General features: G+C 47.7%; 1 protein-coding gene across 3 annotated transcripts in view; it reads right to left on the bottom strand.

Moving 5' to 3' along the window:
- Window positions 1-647: 647 nt before the first annotated feature.
- IARS1 (isoleucyl-tRNA synthetase 1) overlaps window positions 648-23,539 on the bottom strand; it is a 72,365-nt gene continuing 49,473 nt past the window's right edge. For all 3 annotated transcript variants that reach the window (XM_004766161.2, XM_004766163.3, XM_045064994.1), the window contains 13 exons: window positions 23,060-23,137; window positions 22,236-22,357; window positions 21,970-22,072; window positions 21,634-21,717; window positions 19,688-19,862; window positions 17,541-17,653; window positions 15,247-15,342; window positions 14,261-14,437; window positions 13,173-13,278; window positions 9,287-9,412; window positions 7,518-7,661; window positions 6,779-6,931; window positions 648-1,140 (listed from right to left, as the gene is read on the bottom strand). In XM_004766161.2, the coding sequence (XP_004766218.1) occupies window positions 1,058-1,140; window positions 6,779-6,931; window positions 7,518-7,661; window positions 9,287-9,412; window positions 13,173-13,278; window positions 14,261-14,437; window positions 15,247-15,342; window positions 17,541-17,653; window positions 19,688-19,862; window positions 21,634-21,717; window positions 21,970-22,072; window positions 22,236-22,357; window positions 23,060-23,137 (1,560 nt within the window). In that variant the 3' untranslated portion in view covers window positions 648-1,057. The remainder of the gene's footprint in view (window positions 1,141-6,778; window positions 6,932-7,517; window positions 7,662-9,286; window positions 9,413-13,172; window positions 13,279-14,260; window positions 14,438-15,246; window positions 15,343-17,540; window positions 17,654-19,687; window positions 19,863-21,633; window positions 21,718-21,969; window positions 22,073-22,235; window positions 22,358-23,059; window positions 23,138-23,539) is intronic.

Genomic DNA, 23,539 nt, shown 5'->3' with positions numbered 1-23,539 from the left:
CCATCCCGTTTTCCAGAGTGGCCACATCTCACATTCTCAACAGCAGTGCACAGGCCTTCCAATGATCCTGACCTTGTCTTTTTTTCTCCCCTCCAACCTTGTGGAGTTGAAATGCATTAATTGTAGCAGCCAGAGATCACCATTCTGTTCCCCTCTAGGAGACCCTGACACAGGAGCACAGCTGGTGGACGGCCTCCTGCCAGGGCACTTCTTCAGATCCTCTGAGGCATCTATGCTGCTGCCCCCTGGCAGTGCCTGGCCACGGACCGACCAAGGTGGGCGGGCGAAGTTGGTCATGTCTGCCCACTTCTGGCCTCTTTCCATGGGGAAGCCCGGCCTGACCCAGACGTCCCCAGGTTGCCCAGCAGGCTGGGCTTTTCCTCATCAACCCTCCCTTCTTCCTCTTCTCTGTCCGCAGGGCCTGCCCCCCCCACCCCTTATCCCTCATTTGTTTCCCCCAATAAACTTCTGCAGCTGATTTTGTCCTGGCATCTGCCTCTTTGACACAGGATTTTGGGAAGAAGTGAAATTAGATGGTTAGCTATGTCTTAATAATGAGGTCACTATGAAGCTTTTGTGTTCTTTAGAGATTACACATTTCAGGTTTCATTTGACTTTGGGAGAATAAATGACTTCTAATACATTTATTATCTGAGAGAAAATTTATTTATTGTTCTAATTTACTTAAACTTCAAATATTCCATTAAATTACCCAGGAAAATCCAGGTAGCAGAAATATTTAACACATACCTTCAAGACATCTCAAACAAGTCTGAAAAGGCCACAGAATGATATATAAATCTGCCACTGAAATCACTTCCACGTTGTGCAAGTGTAGAAGCGAGCAGAGGTGCAGCCTGCCCTCCCTGTGGCTGTGCGGGAGCTCCGGGTTACGTGTAAGTATTACTGTGAGGCATCAGGTGCCCTGAGGAACCCCCCCCATTCCAACTGTGAACCCAAAGCAGCAAATCCTTTGTGCCCCTGAAGGAAACCCCTTCCGTGTGCGTAGGGGACAGGCGTGCGGTGCGGGAAGGACTCCGTCACGTGGAACATGATGTTAGAATTCCGCCGTCATGGGTAATACAGAAACATACACAGTCTTCATGTTCAAAGTCTTCATGGGGATTTCTTCTGTAATTTCTAGAATGGATAGAAGATTAAAAAAAGTAAATGTTCTACCTATTCTGTATGAATATTGAAACATTGTTGACTGCTTTTTTTGTGTGTGGGGGTGTTGACTGCTTCTGTATAGGATCTGGCCTCACCCTAATGGGTCTGGGCTTTGTCCCAGCTCCTGGGGGACCCTCTAGACCCTTGGGACTTCCCGAGTGATGGGAGTGTTTTGTTTATGGTGGGCCCTGAATACTCCTCCTAGCTTCTGCTAATGAGGGGCTCTGCGTGGAGCCACGGGATTTAGGGTGGAAGCTTTCAGTCACGTGCTATCCCTCAACACAGTGCAGCTGGGTGGGCAATGAACCAACTGTGCCCATGTAATGAAGCCTCGCTGCAGACTATGGACCCCCTCCAGGCTCGGGCAGCCTTCCCGTTTGGTGATACACTGTGTGCACCACTGTCACGGTGAGGGGCCGGGAGGAGGAACACTGCCCAGGACTCCTTGGGAGAGGGCCCCTAAAAGCCCCATGTCTGGACCCCTAGATTTGGCCCTCTGTACCTTTCCCTATAAAAAACCCAAGTTCATAGTTTCCAGCAAGTTCCATAAATCCTGCTGGTAAACTATCAAAACTGAGGGTGAACTTACAGTTGGCAGAAGTGACAGTGGTCTTGTGTGGCCTCTTCTCTGAGTTTGTCAAAGGCACCTAACTCCCTACAGTTTGGGTGAAGTGTTGGGCAGACCTTCTGGAGGAAAGCCCTCCAAACTAACTAGCCCTGTGCGCTGACCCAGATGTCCATACACCCTGCCCCAAACAGGTGTTTCCTAGGCCCACAGAGAACCTTTGTGGTCTCCAAATATTAACTCCCATACAGCAGGAGGAATCACTGTGTAGGGTGTGGGGAAATGTAAGGACATGATAAGCCTATAACATCTTATGAGGCCAGAGCACAGTTACTGAAGACTGAGGGCTCATGTCACAGAATATGGGAGCTGATACAATGACAAGAACTCTGAGCATCTAAAAGTATAAACCAAATGTAACTGATTAAAATATACTGAACAGACAGACGCCTAGGTGGCTCAGTTGGTAAACTGTCTGCCTTCGGTTCAGGTTCTGATCCCAGGGTCCTGGGACAGAGACCCCAGTCAGGCTCCCTGCTCACCGGAGAGCCTAAGCCTACTTCTCCCTCTTCCTCTGACCCTCATGCTCACGCTCTCCCTCTCTCTCAAATAAAAAAAAAAAATCTTCAAAACACACTGAATAGATAAAATCCCAAAAAGAAAGAAAGAGAGAGAGAGAGAGAGAAAGGAAAACCAGAAAATGCTCTTTGCCCCCTCGGTTTTTCTTCTGGCAGATCTGAATTCAAAGGGAAGGACCAGGGGCGCCTGGGTGGCTCAGTGGGTTAAGCCGCTGCCTTCGGCTCAGGTCATGATCTCAGGGTCCTAGGATTGAGTCCCGCATCGGGCTCTCTGCTCGGAGGGAGCCTGCTTCCTCCTCTCTCTCTCTGCCTGCCTCTCTGTCTACTTGTGATTTCTCTCTGTCAAATGGATAAATAAAAAATCTTAAAAAAAAAAAAAAAAAAGGGAAGGACCAGCGCTCATCCCAATATGAGAACTGGATGTTATACACAACTAAGGAATTGTTAAATACTACAACACAAACCTATGATGTACAATATGCCGGCTAACTGAACATAATAAAAAACAAAACAAAACAACCAACAAAAACAAAGGTTAGGACCTTCCATGAGCTCTTGTCCCAGCAGGGAAGCTGGACATCACTTCTGAAGCTGCCTCTACTGCGGGTACTACAGGCCTGGAGATGACACTGAGCATCTTGTGAACAAGCAGGAAGTCATTCAGTGATCCTCCTAATTTACCGAATTAGTACTGTTTTACAAAAGACAACTTTGAGAGGAAGAGGGCAGAGACAGTGGGCTGGAAAGAGCCCCAGGATTCTGGGGGATCCGATCACTGAGTCTTTGAGGTCTCAGGGCACAGTGAGGTCACACTGGGAGCACAGGCAAGGTCTGCTTTGTCAGTCACAGGCAGAATCTCACAAACGTGGTTCTGCCCTGGTCAGTGTCAGCCAGGTGCCAGCACACGCACAGAACCATAGACGACGGTGCCTCTTCACGCCCATGGCTCAGCTGCCCCTGGGGACCAGTGCATGTGGGGAATAAGGAAGCCGTGGGGACTCTGAGCAGGGCCACCATCAAGGGAGGAACGCACAGGAGACAACTCTGGGGGGGGACAGGCTGCAGACAGGCCGCTTCAACAGAGGATGGAGCCCTAAGCCAGCGACGGCTGCAGACACTGGGAGCCCCTGAAAGCCACGTGGAGGCACAGAGGTGTGTTTGGTTACAGAGAGGAACCCAGGTGCAATGAAGGCTTGAGTCTTAAATAACAGGGCAGAAAATTTTAAAGTGTAATAGAAAACATTAAAAAGAAAAAAAAAAAAAAAAAAGGAATGACACAAGAGAAGAAAGAAAGAAACCTCTAAGCCAAAAATCATGAATCCCAAGAGATACCTGAACATTTTGGTTTTCTGGCAGTCCTGGGGGCTTAAAGCTTTGGCACTAAAGGTTATCAAAGTGCGACAAGAAAAAGCCTGGGGTCTACAGACTGGGAAATCCAGTGAACCGTCTTCCCCACAAATGCTGGGGCCCTGACTAAGGAACCCATAGCCAGAGTACATTTCAAACAAATCCCTCACCACCGAGAAGACAGTCAAGAGAATGCAGTGGGTTTAAATCATGGCCTTCCAGAAGACATGCCCTATTCTACTTCCCAGAAACTGGCCATGACTGGGGTGATAGAGTCACAAGTCCAGGACGCCTGGAACCACCAGAAGTGGTAAGAGGCAAAGGCCAGATTCTGCCCTGGAGCCTCCAGCGGCCCTGCTGACACCTGGCCCTGGCCTCCAGAACCGAGAAGACTCTTGTATGTCTCACGGCCCTGGCTTACACCCATCTGTCCGGCCAGCCTGGAGAACTGGCCTCACTCAGCCTTGCTGCGGGCTAGGGACAGACTGGACACAGCCTTATGAGGCTCTGGCCCTCGTGCTGTCCGAACACTCCCTGTGGCCCCAAGTAACTGAGGTGAAGTGGGCCTGGGCTGACAGTGTCCCCAAACAATGAAATGCTCCTTTACATGGAGCTTCAACGCAACTCCACTAACTACTGTCGTCAGGATTCTAGAAACAATCAAAGGTTCACAGTAACCACATAAATGCCACATTCGAGAAGGCACCTTGCAGGGGGTAGAAAGATCTATGGTTGTCCCACCTGTGCTTGGCTGCCCGACCCTCCCAGCCTGAGGACCCCATGGTCGCAGGAGGACAGAGCAAAGGCACCGTGTGTGTCCTAACACGACTGTGGCCCCCTCAGGGGGATCACAAAGGGCGCTTATCTCCTTTCACCTGAACCTGGAACCTGCCCAGGTAGGAAAGTACGGGCATCGCTGGGAAATACAGTCAGGCAAACAAAAAGCCCACAGCTGCCGGGGGGCACAAGGCTGCAGAGGCAGCATGTGACGGAGGCTTACAGTCTGGGGGCAAAGTCGAAGACGGTGTGATTCAGAAAGCCGCGTGTGTGTCCAGGGCAGAGTGCACACGCAGAAAAGTCCAGGCTTTCAACTCTGAAAAAAAATAAGAACTTTTCTGGCCAAATCCGTCTGATGAGGGAGTGAAGGCCGAGCTGAGGAGCAGTGAAGACACCGCCAGTAAACAGAAGCACAGAGCACCCGGCAGCACAGGAGGGCCTCAGGCTGGGTCGCAAGGACGCCGATGGTAACTGCCACGGGCTGCCCCATGCCTGCTTTATAACTCTACTTCCTGCTTTCTAGATGATTTAAAAGACAAATACATAAGACACAATTAAAAATTTATGTTTTGGGGCACACAAAGCCGTTTCTGACAAGAATACAAACGGGCAGGGTTTTCGTAACTAAAGTCACATTGGTATTGATTCAAACCAGACTGTTGTTAATCTAGAACATTAACTGTAATCCCCACAGTTAACACTAAGAAAATAGCAAAAGGGGGCGCCTAGGTGGCTCACTGGATTAAAGCCTCTGCCTTTGGTTCAGGTCATGATCTCAGGGTCCTGGGATCGAGGCCCGCATCGGGCTCTCTGCTCAGCAGGGAGACTGCCTCCTCCTCTCTTTCTGCCTGCCTCTCTGCCTGCTTGTGATCTGTCAAATAAATAAGTAAAAATCTTAAAAAAAAAATAGCAAAAGAAAAATACACAAAAGGAAGTGTGGAGTGAACTGAAGACAGTGTGCTTAAAAAAAAAAAAAAAATCAACTGGACCCCCCAAGGAGGAAATTTTGGAGGACACGAGGGAGAAAACAAATGTAAGACTTCTAGAACAAGAATCCCAGCAAAATGGCACAAGTCCTTCCTGATTAGTAAGTACTTTTTAAAAAACCAAAAACCAAAAAACCAAAATAACCCCCCCAAAAAACAGGGCCTAACTGGACTGGAGGAAGGGGCATAACCTGGTCCAGCCCAGCTAGGCCCTTTCTTACTGGAGGAAGAAACAGAGAAGCTGGGGTCATGGCCCAGGGACACAGGGTCCCCAGAGGCTGAGCACTAATCACGTAACGACAGAACGAGTCCCACCCCCTGTGGGCTTCTACAGGACAACGGGTTAGAGCCGGATGAGACAGAAGTACGGACACTTCTGATGCCAGACAACCAGCCAGCCTCACCCCAACTTTTCACCTCAGGTCACGTGACCCAATCCTCATAGCAGGCTGTCAACAAAAAGCTACAAGGCATTCTGAAAGGCATCAGAAGCATTGCAGGAGAGACACGGAGATCCTCAGACCAGACACAGATGCAGCACAGCGGTGGGGATTAATCTACACTCGAGTTCATATGCCAAGGCTCTAGCAGGTGACGGAGATGCACTGGGGACCGACCGGTGGCGTGGCACGGAGGTGGGCGCTCTGAGAAAGACTGAAGAAGCCCTTTTACCAAAACATGTACACCGGGGCAGAGTACATTCAAACTGCAGAGAACCAAGGACAAGACAACTCTGGGCACTTGTCCCCCTGCACGGAGAGCCCGCCAGAGCGTCCAGCCGACCCAGGCTGCGAGGCTAAATGAATAAACGGGTTTGAGTTATAGTAACAGGAGGGGATGGCCCCACAAACAGAAGCCGTTTGGGGAAAGGGCTCCAGCAGCAGCCAGGTGACAGGTGACAAGGATGAAGGAAGAGAATGGGGCCAGTGATGGGAACCTGAGACCAGAGTGCATTTGGGGCGAGGTGCCACCGGCCTTGCTGGGGCCACCGCCGTCTCCTTCCCGAGTGACAGGCCTGGGCTCTCCAATCTTCAGGGCTCACTGAGGAAGTGCCTGTAAGTATGCTCTGTCCACGCTAGAGGAGGGGGCACCACACCATTACAAACTGCCGTTTTATAATACTGTCACTGTTCCGATCCTTGGGGAAGAGAGTGATCTAGAATTGGCAAATAGATGCTAATTTATCTAAAGCATGTATTTTTAATAACTTACCAATATATTTTAACATTATTTTCAATGCAAAAAGCAATCATCCTTTTAATTATTATTTTAACAATCTATATGGCAAATTTCTAGAAAAGAGCAAAAACACAATCAGCAAGAAAGTGCAGCTGTAGTATGTGGTGTCATCTCACCGTGTGTCTGAGCCTCGTTCAGAAACAGCTTGAGCTTCCTGCTGCGAAGACCAAACACCTTGGCTGTCTCATACAGAAGGCCCTGGTGGGTGAGTCCGTTCTGCCCGGGGGGGTTTTCCAGAAGGAGTGTGCCCACTGTTCCCTTTACACACTCTGTGGAAGAAACCACCACTGGGTCAGGTCCTGAGAGCGCAGCCCTCTCACTAACCCTGTCCCTCTGCCGGCCCCTTTGCAGAAGAGAGGCTCCAAGAACCAGCAGGGCCTGGGGGCCTGGTGTCCAGACTGCAGAGGGGAAGGGGCAGGGACGATGGAAATCCCAACGGGTATAAACCCCCACAGCTAGGGAAGTGGTATTCCATAAACACATGCTGTGCACGGTGAGGGCCCAAGATATCCAGGAAAAATAAATAGCCAGCTAGTCTGCTGACCGAGGCATGGATGTATACACAGATTTCAGAACACCTTCCAGGAAAAAAAAAAAAAAGGCAAAAACATTTACGTGATGGCACTTAATTCCACTTCATCTGGCGGTAATGTTTACGTGTCAGGTTACCCCACCTCCTGACTGCCAGATGGAGGGTGTTTCCACACAAACACACCAAGAGAAGCCAGCCTGTGTGCTGCCCAGGCAGATCGGAGCACACCTTAATGCACCACGTGCAAGGCAGGCCTGAACTGAAACCCGGCCGCCAGCCCCTCACCCCCGCAGGCACAGGGTTGGCGGCTGGGGGACGCGCACCTTGTGGGCCTGCGTTCAGGAGCTGCAGGTTGATGTAGCGGCAGAGTGCAGTGCCGGGGCCGTCCACCACAGCGGGGGCAGACCCCGCTGCCACGCGAAGGGTTTTCCCACTGAGACTCAGTAAGTCAGTCTGGTTTCGTATTTCTAGAAGTAACAACAAAAACAGCAACAACAAATCACTCGTTCAGGATATACAGTGCAGAGCCGAAGTCATTCACTTGATTCTACTTAATTATTAAACTATCCTTTATCTTTGCAGTGATGTTTCCACTTAATTTCTCTTTACCAAAGGACATGGCCTTCTCTATAAAATGAGGCTTAAATGACATGCAAATAGCAGATGTGAACACTGCAAAACGAACCACATAATAGTAATAACAAAAACATACAGCAAACTGGTTTTTCTCCTTTTAGGACTTAGTATTTTTGCAGATCCTTGTAAAATCTCCTATGTCAGAATACTAAACTTCACTGTGAAAGGAAGCCTTATATTAAAACATGATAATTATAGTCAGAAGAAAACAGATCATTTGACTCACGAACACATGTGAAAAACAGCAAGACACAGGGGACACATGCAGATCTCACTGATCTACAACTGATCTGCTGAGAGTCGCAAACACGGCTGGGGTAGGTCCCAGAGGAATAGGGGCTGTAGGACCTCCACACCTGTGGCTTCCCAGAATTCCTCTGGGCTGCGTCACAGAGGGTGCTGGCATCTGACACCATGAGCCTGCCCTAGTCTCTGCCCATCTGTCGTGGACCAGCAGCTCGCCTGCGTTCGTTGGCCAATTACATCTCCTCTTTTAGGCTATTTAGAATTTCCTGAAAATTAGCATCCAGATTCTTATCAAAGAGGGTGTACTTGTCTCACGGGGCTGCCATTAAGCATCATAAACATCAGGGCGCCTGGGTGGCTCAGTGAGTTAAGTGTTTGCCTTCGGCTTGGGTCATGATCCCAGGGTCCTGGGATCGAGCCCCGCATTGGGCTCCCTGCTTGGCGGGGAGCCTGTTTCTTTCTCTCCCACTCCCTCTCTTGCTATGTCTCTCTCTGTCAAATGAGTAAATAAAATCTTAAAAAAAAAAAAAAAGAATCATAAGCATGGGGCTTACAGCAAACAGAAATCTACGGGCTCCAATTTGGGAGGTGAGGAGTCAAAATCCAGGTCCTCCGTGGGCCCTGCCCCCTCAGAAGCCTGCAGGCAGCTCTCCCCGTCCTCCTCCTGGCTCCTGGAGGCTCCCAGCCATCTGCTTGCAGCTCCCCCCTTCTAGCCCTGCCTTTGTCATCACATGGCCATATCCCTGTGTGCTCCTGGGGACACCCTTATTACCTAATCACACTGGCAACGACCCTGTCTCCAAAGGTCACATTTGGTAGTATGCAGGGGAAGGACTTCAACATGTCTCTCTCTTAACTTAGGCTTGTCTTACTGAGAATCTTGTCTAGCAAGACACAGGCACTATGCTTACTAAAGTCAAAGCACAGCATGGAGTCTCTGAGGCCTGGACCCCAGCCTGAGGCTAACACTGAGTGGACAGGGTGCAAGGCTCCATCTCCTGTGGGGCACAGAGATGTCCATCTGGGCAGGAATGAGGGCAGGTTCACAATGTCAGATGCTGTCACCATCCCAGCAGGGGCCCAGAGACGCAGGGCCAGGGCTGCCAAGGGCCTGGCCAACCCAGCCTCATAAGGAAGGCACAGCTGTGGAGCAGAACTATTACCAAATGACCCCCTCGAGTCAGAGGCCAGCTCCCGACTTTCTACATACCTGCGGCACCACGGAGGACAGCCAGGTCGGTATCTTTCACGCCAAAAATACTAGTAATAACATTCTTCAGCTTTAAAAGGTCCAACCTGTTATCGCCTTTTGGATTTTCCAGAAGTAATACTCCACCTAAAAAACCACAAATGTAAGTAAAACTAAAGGAAAAAGATGTTAAATTTGAAAGAAAAATGCAGGAAAACACACCACTTTTATGTTCCCTCTGGTCAACACCTTCTCATGTCTTTTCCCCACTGTCTACCTGGATTTTTTAAATTTTTTTAATTTTTATTTAATTTTTATTTTTTTTTAAAGATTTTATTTATTTATTTGACAGACAGAGATCACAAGCAGGCAGGGAGGCAGGCAGAGAGAGAGGAAGGGAAGCAGGCTCCCCGCTGAGCAGAGAGCCCGATGCGGGGCTCGATCCCAGGACCCTGGGACCAGGACCTGAGCTGAAGGCAGAGGCTTTAACCCACTGAGCCACCCAGGCACCCCTACCTGGATCTTTTAAAATTATAAGTGGGGAGAGTTCTTCGTGTTCTCTGGACAGACCTGGGGGGCGAAATTGTTTGCAAGGACCACTGCCTGCCTTGTGGCTCAGGCTTTCATCCTTTCCACAGGATCTTTCACAAAGCAGAAATAAATAATTCGTCAGACATTTTCTCTACGATTTCAATCCCTAAATATGTTGATGAGTTTCATGGCCTAGCCTACAATCCAGCTTGGTGAATGTCCTGTGGGAACTTGAACAGAACGGGCGTTCTGCTGCTGCTGGGTGAGCTGTTCCATTAATGTTGATTCGACTCTGGTTTTCTGTCTAGCTCTTCTATCGATTGTTGAAAGAGATACATATTCAATTTTCAAACTGAAACTGAATTTTCTCATTCTCCCTTAAGGCTGCCAGCTCTCTTTTGTGGTTTGCAGCTCTGCTGAAAGCATAATGATCCCACATTTGGAATCCCAAATGTGGATTGACATTTGTAGATTATTTAACATCACTAGTGATTTGCCTTGCTTTACAGAAATGAACATAAACATTCTTGCTTTGTGTAATTTTTAAAAAGATTTTATTAATTCATTTTATTCATATTCATTCCTCCAACTAAGCAAGGAGATTGATGCGGGGCTTGATCCTAGGACCCCTGGGACCCTGGCAGATGCTTAACCGACTGAGTGACCCAGGAGCCCCTATGATTACTATTTTTTAAAAGTACTCTTTAGGGCGCCTGGGTGGCTCAGTGGTTTAAGCCGCTGCCTTCGGCTCAGGTCATGATCTCAGGGTCCTGGGATCGAGTCCCGCATCGGGCTCTCTGCTCAGCGGGGAGCCTGCTTCCCTCTCTCTCTGCCTGCCTCTCCATCTACTTGTGATTTCTCTCTGTCAAATAAATAAATAAAATCTTTAAAAAAAAAAAAAAAAAAAAAAAAAAATAAAAGTACTCTTTAAGCCCAAGGTGGAACTTGAACTCATGACCCGGAGACCAAGCGGTGCACACTCCCTCTTGGGGTGCCTGGGTGTCTCAGTTGTTAAGCATCTGCCTTCGGCTCAGGTCATGGTCCCAGGGTCCTGGGATTGAGCCCCACATCAAGGCTCCCTGCTCAGTGGGAAGCCTGCTTCTCCCTCTCCTACTCCCCCTGCTGTGTTCCCTCTCTTACTGTGTCTCTGTCAAATAAATAAATAAAAATCTAAAAAAAAAAAAAAAATTCGCATGCTCCCCTAACTGGGCTGGCCAGACCCCTCCCCTATTTGGTGTAATTACTGATGGTAAGCTTAAGCTTTCTGTCTTATTTGCTGCTTCCACTTGTTCTGTTTTCTTTCTCTAGGCTTCCTATGGGTTATAGGAATATCTTTTACAACTCTATTTTTATTTCTATAGTGCTTTTGTGTGACTCTCCAGAACAGGCTGGTTTAGTGGTTGTAGCTGGTGGTACCACATTTGCACACTAAGACCCAGCCTACTGATGTTGGCATTTGACCAGTTTGAGGGAAGCACAGAAACCCAATCTCCCTTCCATCACTTTGCTCTTCCCTGTTTTTAATTTTCTTTTCTTCTTTTTTTTTTTTTTTTAAAGATTTTGTTTATTTATTTGACAGACAGAGATCACAGGTAGGCAGAGGCAGGCAGAGAGAGAAGGGGAAGCAGGCTCCCTGCTGAGCTGAGAGCCTGACGTGGGGCTCTATCCCAGGATGCTGAGATTATGACTTGAGCCGAAGGCAGAGGCTTTAACCCACTGAGCCACCCAGGCGCCCCTGCTTTTAATTTTCTTAAATATTTCTTATATATACACTGAAATGTTATATAGCTTTTGTTACAAACATCAAATAATTTAGAAAATTCAAGTAAGAAAGTCCACTGAATTTACCTATACTTTGACTCTTTCTACTGTTGTTTCTTCTGTCCCGATGTCCCTACATTTCTTCTTCTGTCATTTTCTTTGTTTTAGGAGTTTCCTCTACCTACTTTTTTTTAGCTTAAGTCATGCTAGCAACGAACTCTCTTGGTCTCCCTTCACTTGGCGATGTCTTGATTTTCCCTCCACCACAAAAGATATTTTGCTTGATAGAGAATTTTGGGTAGACAGTACTGCTAACATTCTGCCATCTGGCCCCCGAGGTTTCTGATGAGAAATCCAATACTGCTCCAATCGTTTTCCCCTGTCAGTTAGGGGAGCATATTCTCTCATTGCTTTCAGGATGTCTTCTTTGCCTTCAGCTGTCACAAGTTTGACTACGTGATGTCTCCATGTGAATTTTTCATTGGTTTCTCTCAGCTTCTTGAATCTGTAGATGTATATATATTGCCAAGTTCTCGGTCACTATTTCTCTCAATACTTTTGGTCCTGTCGTTCCTTCTTATTCTGTCAGAATTCAGTAACAGAATATTCAACTTCTGTTAACATCCCACAGATCCTTAAGTCTGTTCATTTTTTTCCTGATTTATAAAAACTCTTTTGTTCAGAATGGGTAATTTCTATTGTTCTGTTTTCCAGTTCACAGATTCTTTCCTGTCCCTTCTGTTCTGTCGTTGTGCCCATCCACTGGGTTTTGTATCCTAGTCTTATATTTATCAGTTTTAAAGTTTTCATAAGATGCTTATGAAAAGCATCTTCTTAGCCGATGCTTCCTATTTTTACTTGTTTCCTTTGTGTTTGTAATTGCTCCGTGGAACATTTTAATTACGGCTGCTTTATGTTCTGTCAGATTATTTTATTTTTTTAAGTATGCTCCATGCTGGGAAGCCAAATGCGGGGCTTGAATTCACAATCATGAGATCAAGACCTGACCTGCCGAGGTAGGATGAAAGTCCCAGCTCACTGTGAGCTTCTTGAACACCACGAAGTGGAAGAGGCCTGAGGCTTCTGACAAAGATCTAGGCTCCCCACTTGGTCTTTGCTGGTGGGAGTGGTAGTGGGGCCAGTTTCTTGTGTTGTATGTGGCTAGAGTAGAGCAGATACTGTCTAGAAGTTCTCTGTCTCGCTAGGCTGCACCGCTCCTCATTTTCTAGCTAGAGAGAGCAGGATTTTATTGGAGCATTTTTGTTTGCGCTAGGCATTTCCAGGTTGCCGGCTTCTTCAGCTCCAAGACTGGGATGTATGAGGCAAAAAGAAAAGCCAGCCCTCTTCCCTCCCCCTTTAGGAGTCTTCTGACATTTGCTTTTATATATCACACCCAGAGTGTTTGGTTGTTCTTTGTGGGAAGAGCAGGAAAAAGCACGTCTATTCCATCTTCCTGGAAGTGCAAGTCCAACCCTTTACTTTTGTGGATTCATTTTGATGGCAATTAGAAAGAGGAAGTCATACGATTTCACTAATTTTCCTACAATAGCCTTAAAGACGTTCATAGGTTTAACTAAAAAGTAAAGTTCAACCCACGGGACTCATTTACTCTTACCTTGCTCGCTGCCATTTGTACAAATGTTAAGATTGACATATGCACAAGCAGGACCAGGCAGGGATGATCCTCTGGTGATTGTAATTTCCAGGTCAGAACCCTTTAACTGAGCACATGAGAGTATGCAACTCAGTAACTGCAGCAGTGACCACATCACCAACTAACCCTGCAGCTACGTCCCACACTGAGAGCTCTGTACGATTCTGAGCGCATATGCGATCTCATCACTAAAACAGTCAAAAGTTATGACGTTTCACCTTGTTCTCCTAAATGCAGAACAGAAAATGAAACCATCTTGTAATGTGCCCCACTGAAAAGACAAACAGTGACATCCAGCCCCTGCCTGTCTATACCATCTGGCTCCTTCTACAGAAAGGAGGAATGAGACAAGGAAGACATGGCAGAGTCAGCGACTGAATCAACTCCTTCCCCTATTATAAAGGACCTATTTCTGACTTATGGCCAATATCTTCCATATCTTGGAATCAGATTTTCATAGTTCTTTTTTTTTTTTTTTAAAGATTTTATTTATTTATTTGTCAGAGAGAGAGTGAGAGCGAGCACAGGCAGACAGAGTGGCAGGCAGAGTCAGAGGGAGAAGCAGGCTTCCTGCGGAGAAAGGAGCCCGATGCGGGACTCGATCCCAGGACGCCGGGATCATGACCTGAGCCGAAGGCAGCCGCTTAACCAACTGAGCCACCCAGGCATCCCAGATTTTCATAGTTCTATCTAAAATGTGCCAATAGGAAACGAAACTGTAATTTTATATAAAACCTACTACCATAAAAGTCAACTGCTCTTCAAGTCAACTGTTATTTGCCTTGACCAGTCACAGAATCCACAATCTTCCCTAGTTTGAGGACAAGCCCAGCCCATACAGCCCCCGTTTTCCTGGCAGCCCTCACGCCCCTCCCGGCCACCTTCCCCACCTTCCCCCTCCGTCCTCTCTGGACACTGAACCCACCCTGTATTTTAGGACTGAGAATTATGCCAGTTGCTACTGGGGGTAGAATATCAAGAGATTACTCCACAAACAACATAAAATCTAACCTTACATCTCTTCGTAGTTCAACAAACCCAGAACTCACCTGTGTTTCTTCTTGAATAAGGACTTTATCTGACGTTGGAACTGGATACGGTTTCAAGGGAGCCTTTATGGTGGCAAATATGAACTCTGTGTGGCTTTCGATAACATTATTCAGATACTTCCCTTCAGACTTTGCTTTATAATAAACTGTTATTTCATCAGTTGGGACCAGATTGCACTGAAAGCACATAGAGAAAATTTAAAAGGGAAGCACATTTCTTAGTCAAAACATATGGTGTTGTTGAACAGAGCAGACAGTCCTGTGCTGAATCATTACGGGAGCATACAGGTTCCTGCCCAATCCTCTGAAACAAAGGACTGACTGTGTAGAAACCCACTCACAAAACTTTGAACTGAGGCAGAGCTCCCAAGTATCCCATTAACCTGCTGACGTGGGCTCCTGAGACCCAGAACTACAGGTCTCAGACACCTGGCCTGAGGAGGAGAGGTGGGAGCCCCCATTCTGGTCCGGGCGAGGGAGCCTCTCAGGGTCAGGGGCGGGAGACCCTCCTTGGATGGGGTAGTCCCTCCTCAGGGTTGAGGGGTGGGAGCTCCTGGCTCCCAGCTCCCCAGTAAGGAAGAGCCACCCCTCTGTCCAGATCCAATACTGTCTCCCTGAGCTAGATGCCCTTCCTCAGACACCCACTGTCCTCTCTGATGACCCGCGCCAGTAAGGAGGACTAACCATCCAGATGATCCTGTGGAAACCACGGGGAACTGAAAACGGTGGACAAGGGGCACAGCTTTGCTGAAAGCTCCTGCTCAGAGAAACACAACAGCCATGTCCAGCTTAGGGTGAAAGAACAGGGAGTGGAGGGGCCTACTTTTCCCACAAGCACAACTGAACAGACCATAAATGAGTGACTAATTATCATTACTCAGTTACAATGATTTATATCACCTGCCTTTCCTGTCCTACCCAACAACCAAAAAACCAAACAACAACAAAAAACCCAGACAAGCTTGTTCTTGATGTGACAAACTGACCTTTTTGCGAAGTTTCTGGATGCGATTGATGACCTCCCGAGCCACTCCTTCATCCACCATTGACTGGTCGGGAGTGACATCTAGGAGAACCAAAACCTACAGGAGAGAACAGTGCACTGCGTGACAACCAAACAAGGAGGAATGATTCTCTCAAACTCAGCACACTGTTTTCAAGTTAAATTCTGAGAAGTCTGTCATGTAGTGCTATTTATTCATCTAACTGAGCAAAGGAGATAAAATTGAACTAGTTTCGCTACAGTTCAGGTGCTTGCAAGGAGCTACTCCTTCCGCGGGGACGGGTCCAGTGACTCCTTCCCTTCCGCGGGTGCCGCTCACAGATGGAGGAGCGGTGTCTCCCGTGTAAGTGTTCCTCGTCTGTGTGACAAGCAGTCACTGCCCTTGCAGGAGGTGGAGTCAGGGCTGCAGGGCCCTTCGCACTGCCAATGAGCTCACGAAGGCCCCAGAAGAGCCCCTGTTGTTTTCTTCAGTCAGGAGAGACTTTCCGGCCTTTGGTCTGTCAGTCTGATTCAACATGCGGTTTCTCAGGAAACCACAACACATTTATTATGATTTACACGGTCATATTTGTGCTGACTTCATCTACTTCCTATGCCATCTGTAGTGAAGGTTGTCAATGATGACTTAAAGAAAAGAGTGTCACCATCGGCACAGTGGTGTCATTGCTAACACAGAGGGAGATATGCTTGTAATTCAAGCACTAGCTGCATGGACGTTTGTTTCCTTTTTTCTCTCTTTTTAAAGATTTTATTTATTTGTCAGAAAGAGAGAGAAAGAGAGAGAGAGAGAATGCACAAGTAGGGGAGGGTCTGAGGGAGAGGGAGAAGCAGGCTCCCCATTGAGCAGGGAGCCCAATGTGGGGCTGGATGTCAGAACCCTGAGATCATGACCTGAGCCAGAGGCAGACTCTTCACTGACTGAGCCACCCAGGTGTTCCAGCATGGACGTTTCTTTCTTTTTTTTTTAGATTTTATTTATTTATTTGACAGAGAGAGATCACAAGTAGGCAGAGCAGCAGGCAGAGAGGCGGGGGGTTGGCGGGGGAAGCAGGCTCCCTGCTGAGCAGAGAGTTGGATGCAGGGCTCGATCCCAGGACCCTGAGAGCATGACCTGGGCTGAAGGCTGAGGCTTAACCCACTGAGCCACCCAAGTGCCCCAGCAGCATGGACGTTTCTGATGAAACTTTATCAGAAAGATGAACAGTTTACTCTACTTCATGAGAGCAGAACTGGAGGTGGATGGCTGGGCAGGGCCACCGCAGCCCATAGTATATGAACCGTGTCATTAATCTCAGAAAATGAGGACACTTCCTTCAGCGCCGTCTCAGGCTGGCCGCCATCAGGGAGTTTACACACTCTCTCGCCCTCCTTTCCCAGCTTCTTCACAGGTGGCTCCTCATGCCGTCTGGCCACATGGAGCTCGGCCTACGTCTCATTCAAGCCACTGCAAAAGGCTTGAGGAATTTGAGGGGGCTGTCTTCCTCACATGGAACTTCCATAAGTCCCTCACTCCCACCCTAGAGATCTCATGATCTGTCTGCCCAGAAAAGTCTGGTCAAGAGCAAAGAGAGATGCTCTGATCCATCACGACAAAAAGCACTGACCTCAGAATCCCAAACTGCTGCACATCCCCCTCCAGGATGTCCGTCCCGTGCCTGCCTCCACACCAGGCTTTGGAGAGGAACCTCTCTCTGTGCTCTTTCCTACCAGATAACTTATCAGGCAAAGGAGTAAGAAGTAGCTTATTTTTCTGTCTCTATGACTGGGTCATTCCTTGAAGGGTGGGGTATATCTTAATCATTTTGGTAGGACCCAACACTCAAGACAATTGCAAGCAGAGGTCATAAAATGTCAATTTCATATATGCTAAAGAAATGCGCATGGCGGGGCACCTGGGTGACTCAGTAGGTTAAGAGCCTGCCTTTGGCTCAGTCATGATCCCAGGGTCCTGGGATCGAGTCCTGCATCAGGCTCCCCACTCAGTGTGAAGTCTACTTCTCCCTCTACCCCTCCCCGCCCCACCCCCACTCATGTTTTCTCTCTAATAAAGATTAAAAAAGAAAAAAAAAGAAGTGCAAATGTTAAGAGCATACAATGGAGCAATTTAATAAAGCCAATCTAAAATGGATACCTGGTTTACTGTACTCTGAGACCAGCTCAGGAAACCAGCTGGTCAGGAGACCAGCTGAGCCCAACACTCAGGAAAGGCAGAAACAAACACTTTTTCTTCTTATGTTATCTTTTGGTAAAGAAACGTTCCAGGGAAGAGCAACATACCTGGGCATCTGAGTGTGCTTCATACTGCATTGTCCCTCCTGTTGTCTGATCAAATGTGTACATGAGGCGGATGTCCTCTTCATGTAGCTCATGGCCTTCTACGACAATGGTCCCTGTCGGAGAAGCAACTGCCACTGTGAGTCAGCCCCCCAGCATCCTCCTCCACATACCGCCCAGCTACAGCACATTATGCCGGTTTTTAATAAAAACTTCACAGCACCAGCTGTGGAGACTTCAAGAGATCATGTTCTCCCAACTCATATCCCTTATACTTCCCCATGCTGCCTTGGGGACAGTTAAATTGCTGCCAACGTCCACCCGTGTAAGGAAGTCCCCAGGTCCAAAGGCATGTGCCAGGAGGCGACGTACCCCTAAACACAGAGCGCATGATATACTAAAGAGAGCAGGCTGCAGAGTCCAGGGGGACCCAGGCCCAGCACTTACTGAATGCAGGACCCCAGTGCTCCACTATCTGCTGAGTAGGGTGGGGTGGGAATGAGGTGAACAGGGTGGTCAAGGTCTGGGTGCCATCCTCCCACAGCAGGCAGAGCACAAGATGGAGATGCCTGCTTTCAGGGAAGCCTCCTGCGGTCGCCCACAGTGATTTTCTGGGTATCTGAGCACTGGGCTGTCATTCTGACTATGTCACTCTGTTCCAAAAACTGTTTTGCTTTCCAATAGTGCAGAAATCCACTCAGGAAGTAGGTTTGAAGCTACAGGCCTTGGTTTCAAACCAGGATTATTTCAAGAATTTTTAAGTATTTGGGCTATCTGTTGAAACGCTTAGATTTGTGATCTGAAGTTGCATCAAAGATTTTGTTAATCTAACAAATCAAGTTAAGTTAGGAATGACTCAACTTTTAGTTGCCAGGTTTCTTACATTTCATCTAAAAATGTGAGGACTTTGAGGGACATTTCTCTCAATTCCGTATAAGCAGTCATCTGATTTCTGAGTTCTTTTATCTCTCCTTGTGACTCCTCTGTGCTTATGATTTTCACCTTCACAGGGAATCCTAACAACCAAACACTTTATACCCAAGGTTAAGCAGTGATACCAAGACCTGAGAGGATTCTACTCATGACAGAGCTGAGAATTCCCGGGCACCTGGAAAGTCCCCTGAAGGAGAGGAAGGAGGGGCTAAGTACCCTTTCCTAACTTCCTCCTATTGTCCTAGGCTTTTCCTTCAGAGCACTTATTGAAACTACAACTGTTTCCACATATCTTCACTGTTGGCCAGCACCATGAGGGTAAAGACATCTGTCTCACTCTTTTCTGGGTTCCCAGGGCCAGTCAAACACAAGAGCTTTAAAAGTATTTGCTGAATTAGTCCAAAATCCAGTCTTGCCCTAAGGAACCAAACTACGAATTCTTGATGTCTTAGAGAGACTATGGTAAGTTCTGATCCAATTCTCCCTTGAACCAGGTCCAGACCTCATCGCTAAGTCCCTGTTTCAAAACCTGCTTTAATCTTTTCTGTCAAACTATACTCTAGTCTTCATTCAGAGACCTCCAAACACCATCTGGCTTTTTCTCACAAGCAACATCCAATAACAGTGAACCTGATACTGGGGGTCTGCACGCTCTCTCACTGGGGTAGTTTTTAGGCTCCTATTAGCATGTGCTATCAGTCATTCTACCTAGAAATCTAGCCCGAAGGAATCGACTGCACAGAACATGTACATGTGAAAATTCTCACTGCAGAACTACGGGCACCAGCAGAAGAACGGAAACAGTCTGAAGAGCCAGCAATAGGACGGGCACCCCTTAAAAGAAAACCACAGAATGGTCTGGAAGCTGCACTTTACAGACTAATGACTTGTAAAGTAAAAATGCAGAATAAAAAGGTGAATAAAATAAACATAAAGTATAAAAATGTAGGTGTGAAAAACACGACATTTGTAACTACAGTGTGATCTCCACGCTGGGAGCCTGTGCTTCTGGGCCCATCTGTGTCGGGATGTCTGTGCTGGGACTTCCGTGCCACGTGGACCAGCACGGAGCAGGCAATCTGTCTGCAGTCAACGGACAGGTGATGGTTCGGGGATCATCTCCTTCCCTTATCAGAATTACTTGTTTCGCAGCTCAGTGACAGTGCAAGTGAAGGAGCCCAGGTGGAAGGTGGCGCCTGGAAGGGGCAGACACCCACCGCTCTCCTGGAAGCGCTCCAGCTCCTCACTGCTCAGCTGCTTGATGGACGTCATCACTGCCCGGAAGGCTCCCTTCAGACGCTTCCCCAGGACCATGTGATCAGGCTCTGCCCTTAGGCGAATGCCATACTTGTTTTTATCCGTAGACAGCGTGACCTTTCGGACGTTCAATTCCTATATAGTTGGCAGCCAAGATGAAAAGAAAGACGGAAATGAAAACATGTGACTCCAAAAACTTGCACACAAACGTTCAAATACCACTGGTCACAACAGCCAAAAAGTGAAAGCACCCCAATGTCCATCAGCTGTGAAAGGATAAACAACATGTGATCCATCACCCAGCAGACTACTACTTAGCGCAATGAAGGACTGATGCATGGACACAGGCTATACCACGAATTGGACCTCTGGTGCTAAGTGAAGGAAGTCAGCCTCAAAAGACCACTTGCTGTCGGGTTCCATTTACATGAACCATCCAGAACAGCCACACCCAGGGACAGAAAACTTACACCCATGGTTGCCAGGGGGTGAAGGGATCTTGAGGGCAAAAAAGGCGTGTGAACGCTCATGTGAATGCTAAACACTGGGTTTCTTTTTGGGGTGATCAAAATGTTACAAAATTTTAATGGGTGTACAATTCTATACATAACTTAAGAATCTTTCTTGTCCAGATCATTCAAGACAGCTGAGCAAACTACATCAACTAAAGAAGATTCTAGACTTAGAGGGGGACCTGTGTGGTGCAGCTGGGTAAGCGTCTGACTCTTAGTTTAGGCTCAGGTCATGAGTGCAGGGTTGCGGGATCCACACTCAGTGTGGAGTCTTCTTAAGACTCTCTCCCACTGTCTCTCTCCCACCCTCTAAATAAAATGTTCAACAAAAAAAAAAAAAAAAAAAAAGAAGAAGAAGAAACACTGTTTGCTGAAAAAACACAAGTTGAAGACTATAAACATGGTCCTCTCTAGCACAAAGCCAATGGCGTGTACATGTGTACATGCGTGTGTCTGGGTGCACACGGCCCTCCCACAGCCCAGTGGGGACGCCCCAGTGAACACCCCCAGGCAGCGCTGGATGGGCGGGAAGGTGCTCAGCTAGCACCTGTGCTAGAGTGGAGCTGCTCAGGCCCGATGCATGCCCACTTGTTCCTTGATGATTTGAAGGAAGAGTTTTTTGGTTAGTCCTCAAAGAATATTTGGAGAAATAGATAAAGGTAGTGAGTGATCCAATCAAGGTAAAGAAATCCACCGATCTTAGAATTGCTTTTTTAAAAAAAAAATTTTTTTTTTTTTTAAGGAATGGCTTTTAAAGAATTACAATGACATTTTATTTTATTTTTTTTAAAAAGATTTTATTTATTTATTTGGCAGACAGAGATCAGAAGTAGGCAGAGAGGCAGGCAGAGAGAGAGGAGGAAGCAGGCCCCCCGCTGAGCAGAGAGCCCAATGCGGAGCTCCATCCCAGGACCCTGGAATCATGACCCGAGACTTTAACCCACTGAGCCACCCAGGCACCCCTATAATGACATTTTAAAAAGGCAAAAGCACATGCTGATTCTAAGCAAAGTGCAAGATTCTGTGGACAGTTAAGTATCTGTATGTGCTGACACACAAAAGGAAAAGGATACATTTCAAAGTATACATCAAAATGAACTACACTGGGGCGCCTGGGTGGCTCAGTGGTTTGGGCTGCTGCCTTCAGCTCGGGTCGTGGTCTCAGGGTCCTGGGATCGAGCCCCGCGGGCTCTCTGCTCCGCAGGAAGCCTGCTTCCCTCTTTCTCTCTCTCTCTCTCTGCCTGACTCTCTGCCTACTTGTGATCTCTGTCAAGTAAATAAATAAAATCTTTAAAAAAAAAAAAAAAATGAACTACACTAACAGTACTAGTCCTAACAATTTTCTCAAAGAAAGAAATCTATTTGGACCCAAAAAGTCAAACCTGTACTCTTACCTCAATGATATACTTCTCCAAAGACTTGATCTCACGAAGAGCTTCTGGATCCCGATGGATAACCACAATTTCTTTCAAAGGATACTAGGAGGAAAGGGAAGGGACAGTTTACCAAACAGCCAGCCCTTCAAACAGCAGGAAAGTAAAATGTTAAATGTCTTATCCGAATCTCAAGCTCCAGACTGAGCAGGTTTAACCAGCACTAAGTCTTTCACACCCTTACTGCAGAAAAGAAAAAAAATTATGCCTGTGCTGGAAGTGGTCTCTTTTAAGAAAATCCTCCAAAGGTGTAATTATTTGGGCCTGTGCACGTAAAATACAAATGAAGCATCAAACCTTTATCGGAATGGTTTTGCGGTCTCGAATCACTCGCCCAAGTTCAATCACAGACTGCATGCGAGAAACGGCTCTCTCTGTGTTCTTGTCAATCAGCTCCTCCCTGACGGCAGAAGTGGGCGTGAGAGGGACTCCATGAAGGGCAGACCACCCCAAACAACACGAGCTCGGAGGGAGGAAGGGGCGATCCCTCTGCAGCCTGAGGCGCAGCCGCCACGTGAGCCTTCCCGGGCCCAGGCGGGGCTTCAGTGATACCCGATTCTTACCGAACATGGGGCAGCATGAGGTAGTGGATGCTGTGTGTGTCCTTGTCCTGGACAGAAGCAGGGTCGATCAGCAGCTTTAGATTCTGGTACATCAATTCGGTGAGAAAAGGCGTATAGGGGGCCTGCATGAAGACACAGGACATCAACGGACCTCGGATGGAGAAAAAGAGCAGCTCCACGCGAGTGGACAGGACCCTACTTTCTGACCTTGGCGGGATGGACCCCTGCACTGTAGCGGCAGCGGGCAGAGCCAGAGTCCTGAAGCACCCAGAAGAAGTCTGCAGTAACAACAGGAGCTGCAACCATGACCCCATGTCCCCACACCTCAGAAACCGCATCAGCGAGCTGGGGAAATGCTTCCTAGGGTGAAGGTGAGTGAAGTCAGATAAGAGGCACCAGGCACAAGACAGGTCTTGCTCGTGTGTGTTCAGGAGTGAACATGGCTCATGACCTCAGGCTGGAGTAGTAGCGACAGGACACATGTTCAGTAAAACACCGTCTGTGACGTACTTGTGTATTAGACGTGCATTCAAGTACTTCCCTGTTATGGTGACAGGAACCCGCGTGAAGATGAGGTGTGTGCTCACAGGCAGCTGTGGCTCGGCCATCCCGAGGCCAGCACCCTGACCCGACGTGTGCCGCAAAGGGCAGACAGGAAGAACCCAGCTCTAGAAGCAAATGTTTCTTAGGCCTTCCTGACATAGACGAGCTATGAGATTTTTGAAAGGGAACTAGGGAATTAAGCTGTTTTAAAACTCTATTTCTTTTTCTGGGGAGACCAGTACAGACCAGCTGCAACGCCAGGGCTGCGGCCAGCACCTTACCATCAGTCTGCACAGAGACAGCAGGACGCTGAACAAGGTCTCCAGGGCCGTAACACAGTCCTCCACCCCGTTTTCACCCTAGCGAAGAAGCTCGCATTAATTAGACTGTTCGAATCCAGTCGGTTGAATGAAGAATGGCGACCCCACAGAGCACACAGCGCGCAGACAGGACAGGGGAGCCGGGGCAGGCGGCCACAGCACAGCGTCCAGGGTCAGGCAGGCGGCCGCCACGGGCCCTGCTCTCCCCACCTCTGAGCCCAGGCTTCTGAGGCCTGGAGGCTGCGTCTGCCTCTCATGCAACACACGGCAATGGTTACAAACAGAAAATAGCAATTACTTTAAGATAAGATTTCTTATTTAAAAAAATGTATATAATGTTTATTTAGGAAATAATGACACTAATTCACTGTAGGAAAAACACAAAGATTATAAAAAAAAGAAAACCATAACGAAATGATAGAGATAGGTGCGGTCAACAGT

This window comes from Mustela putorius, unplaced genomic scaffold, assembly GCF_011764305.1.
Source record: "Mustela putorius furo isolate JIRA1106 unplaced genomic scaffold, ASM1176430v1.1 tig00003854_pilon_pilon_pilon, whole genome shotgun sequence".
NCBI classification, from domain to species: Eukaryota; Metazoa; Chordata; class Mammalia; order Carnivora; family Mustelidae; genus Mustela; species Mustela putorius.
The sequence above is the reverse complement of the archived record's forward strand: the minus strand, read 5'-3'. Positions and strand labels throughout refer to the sequence as shown.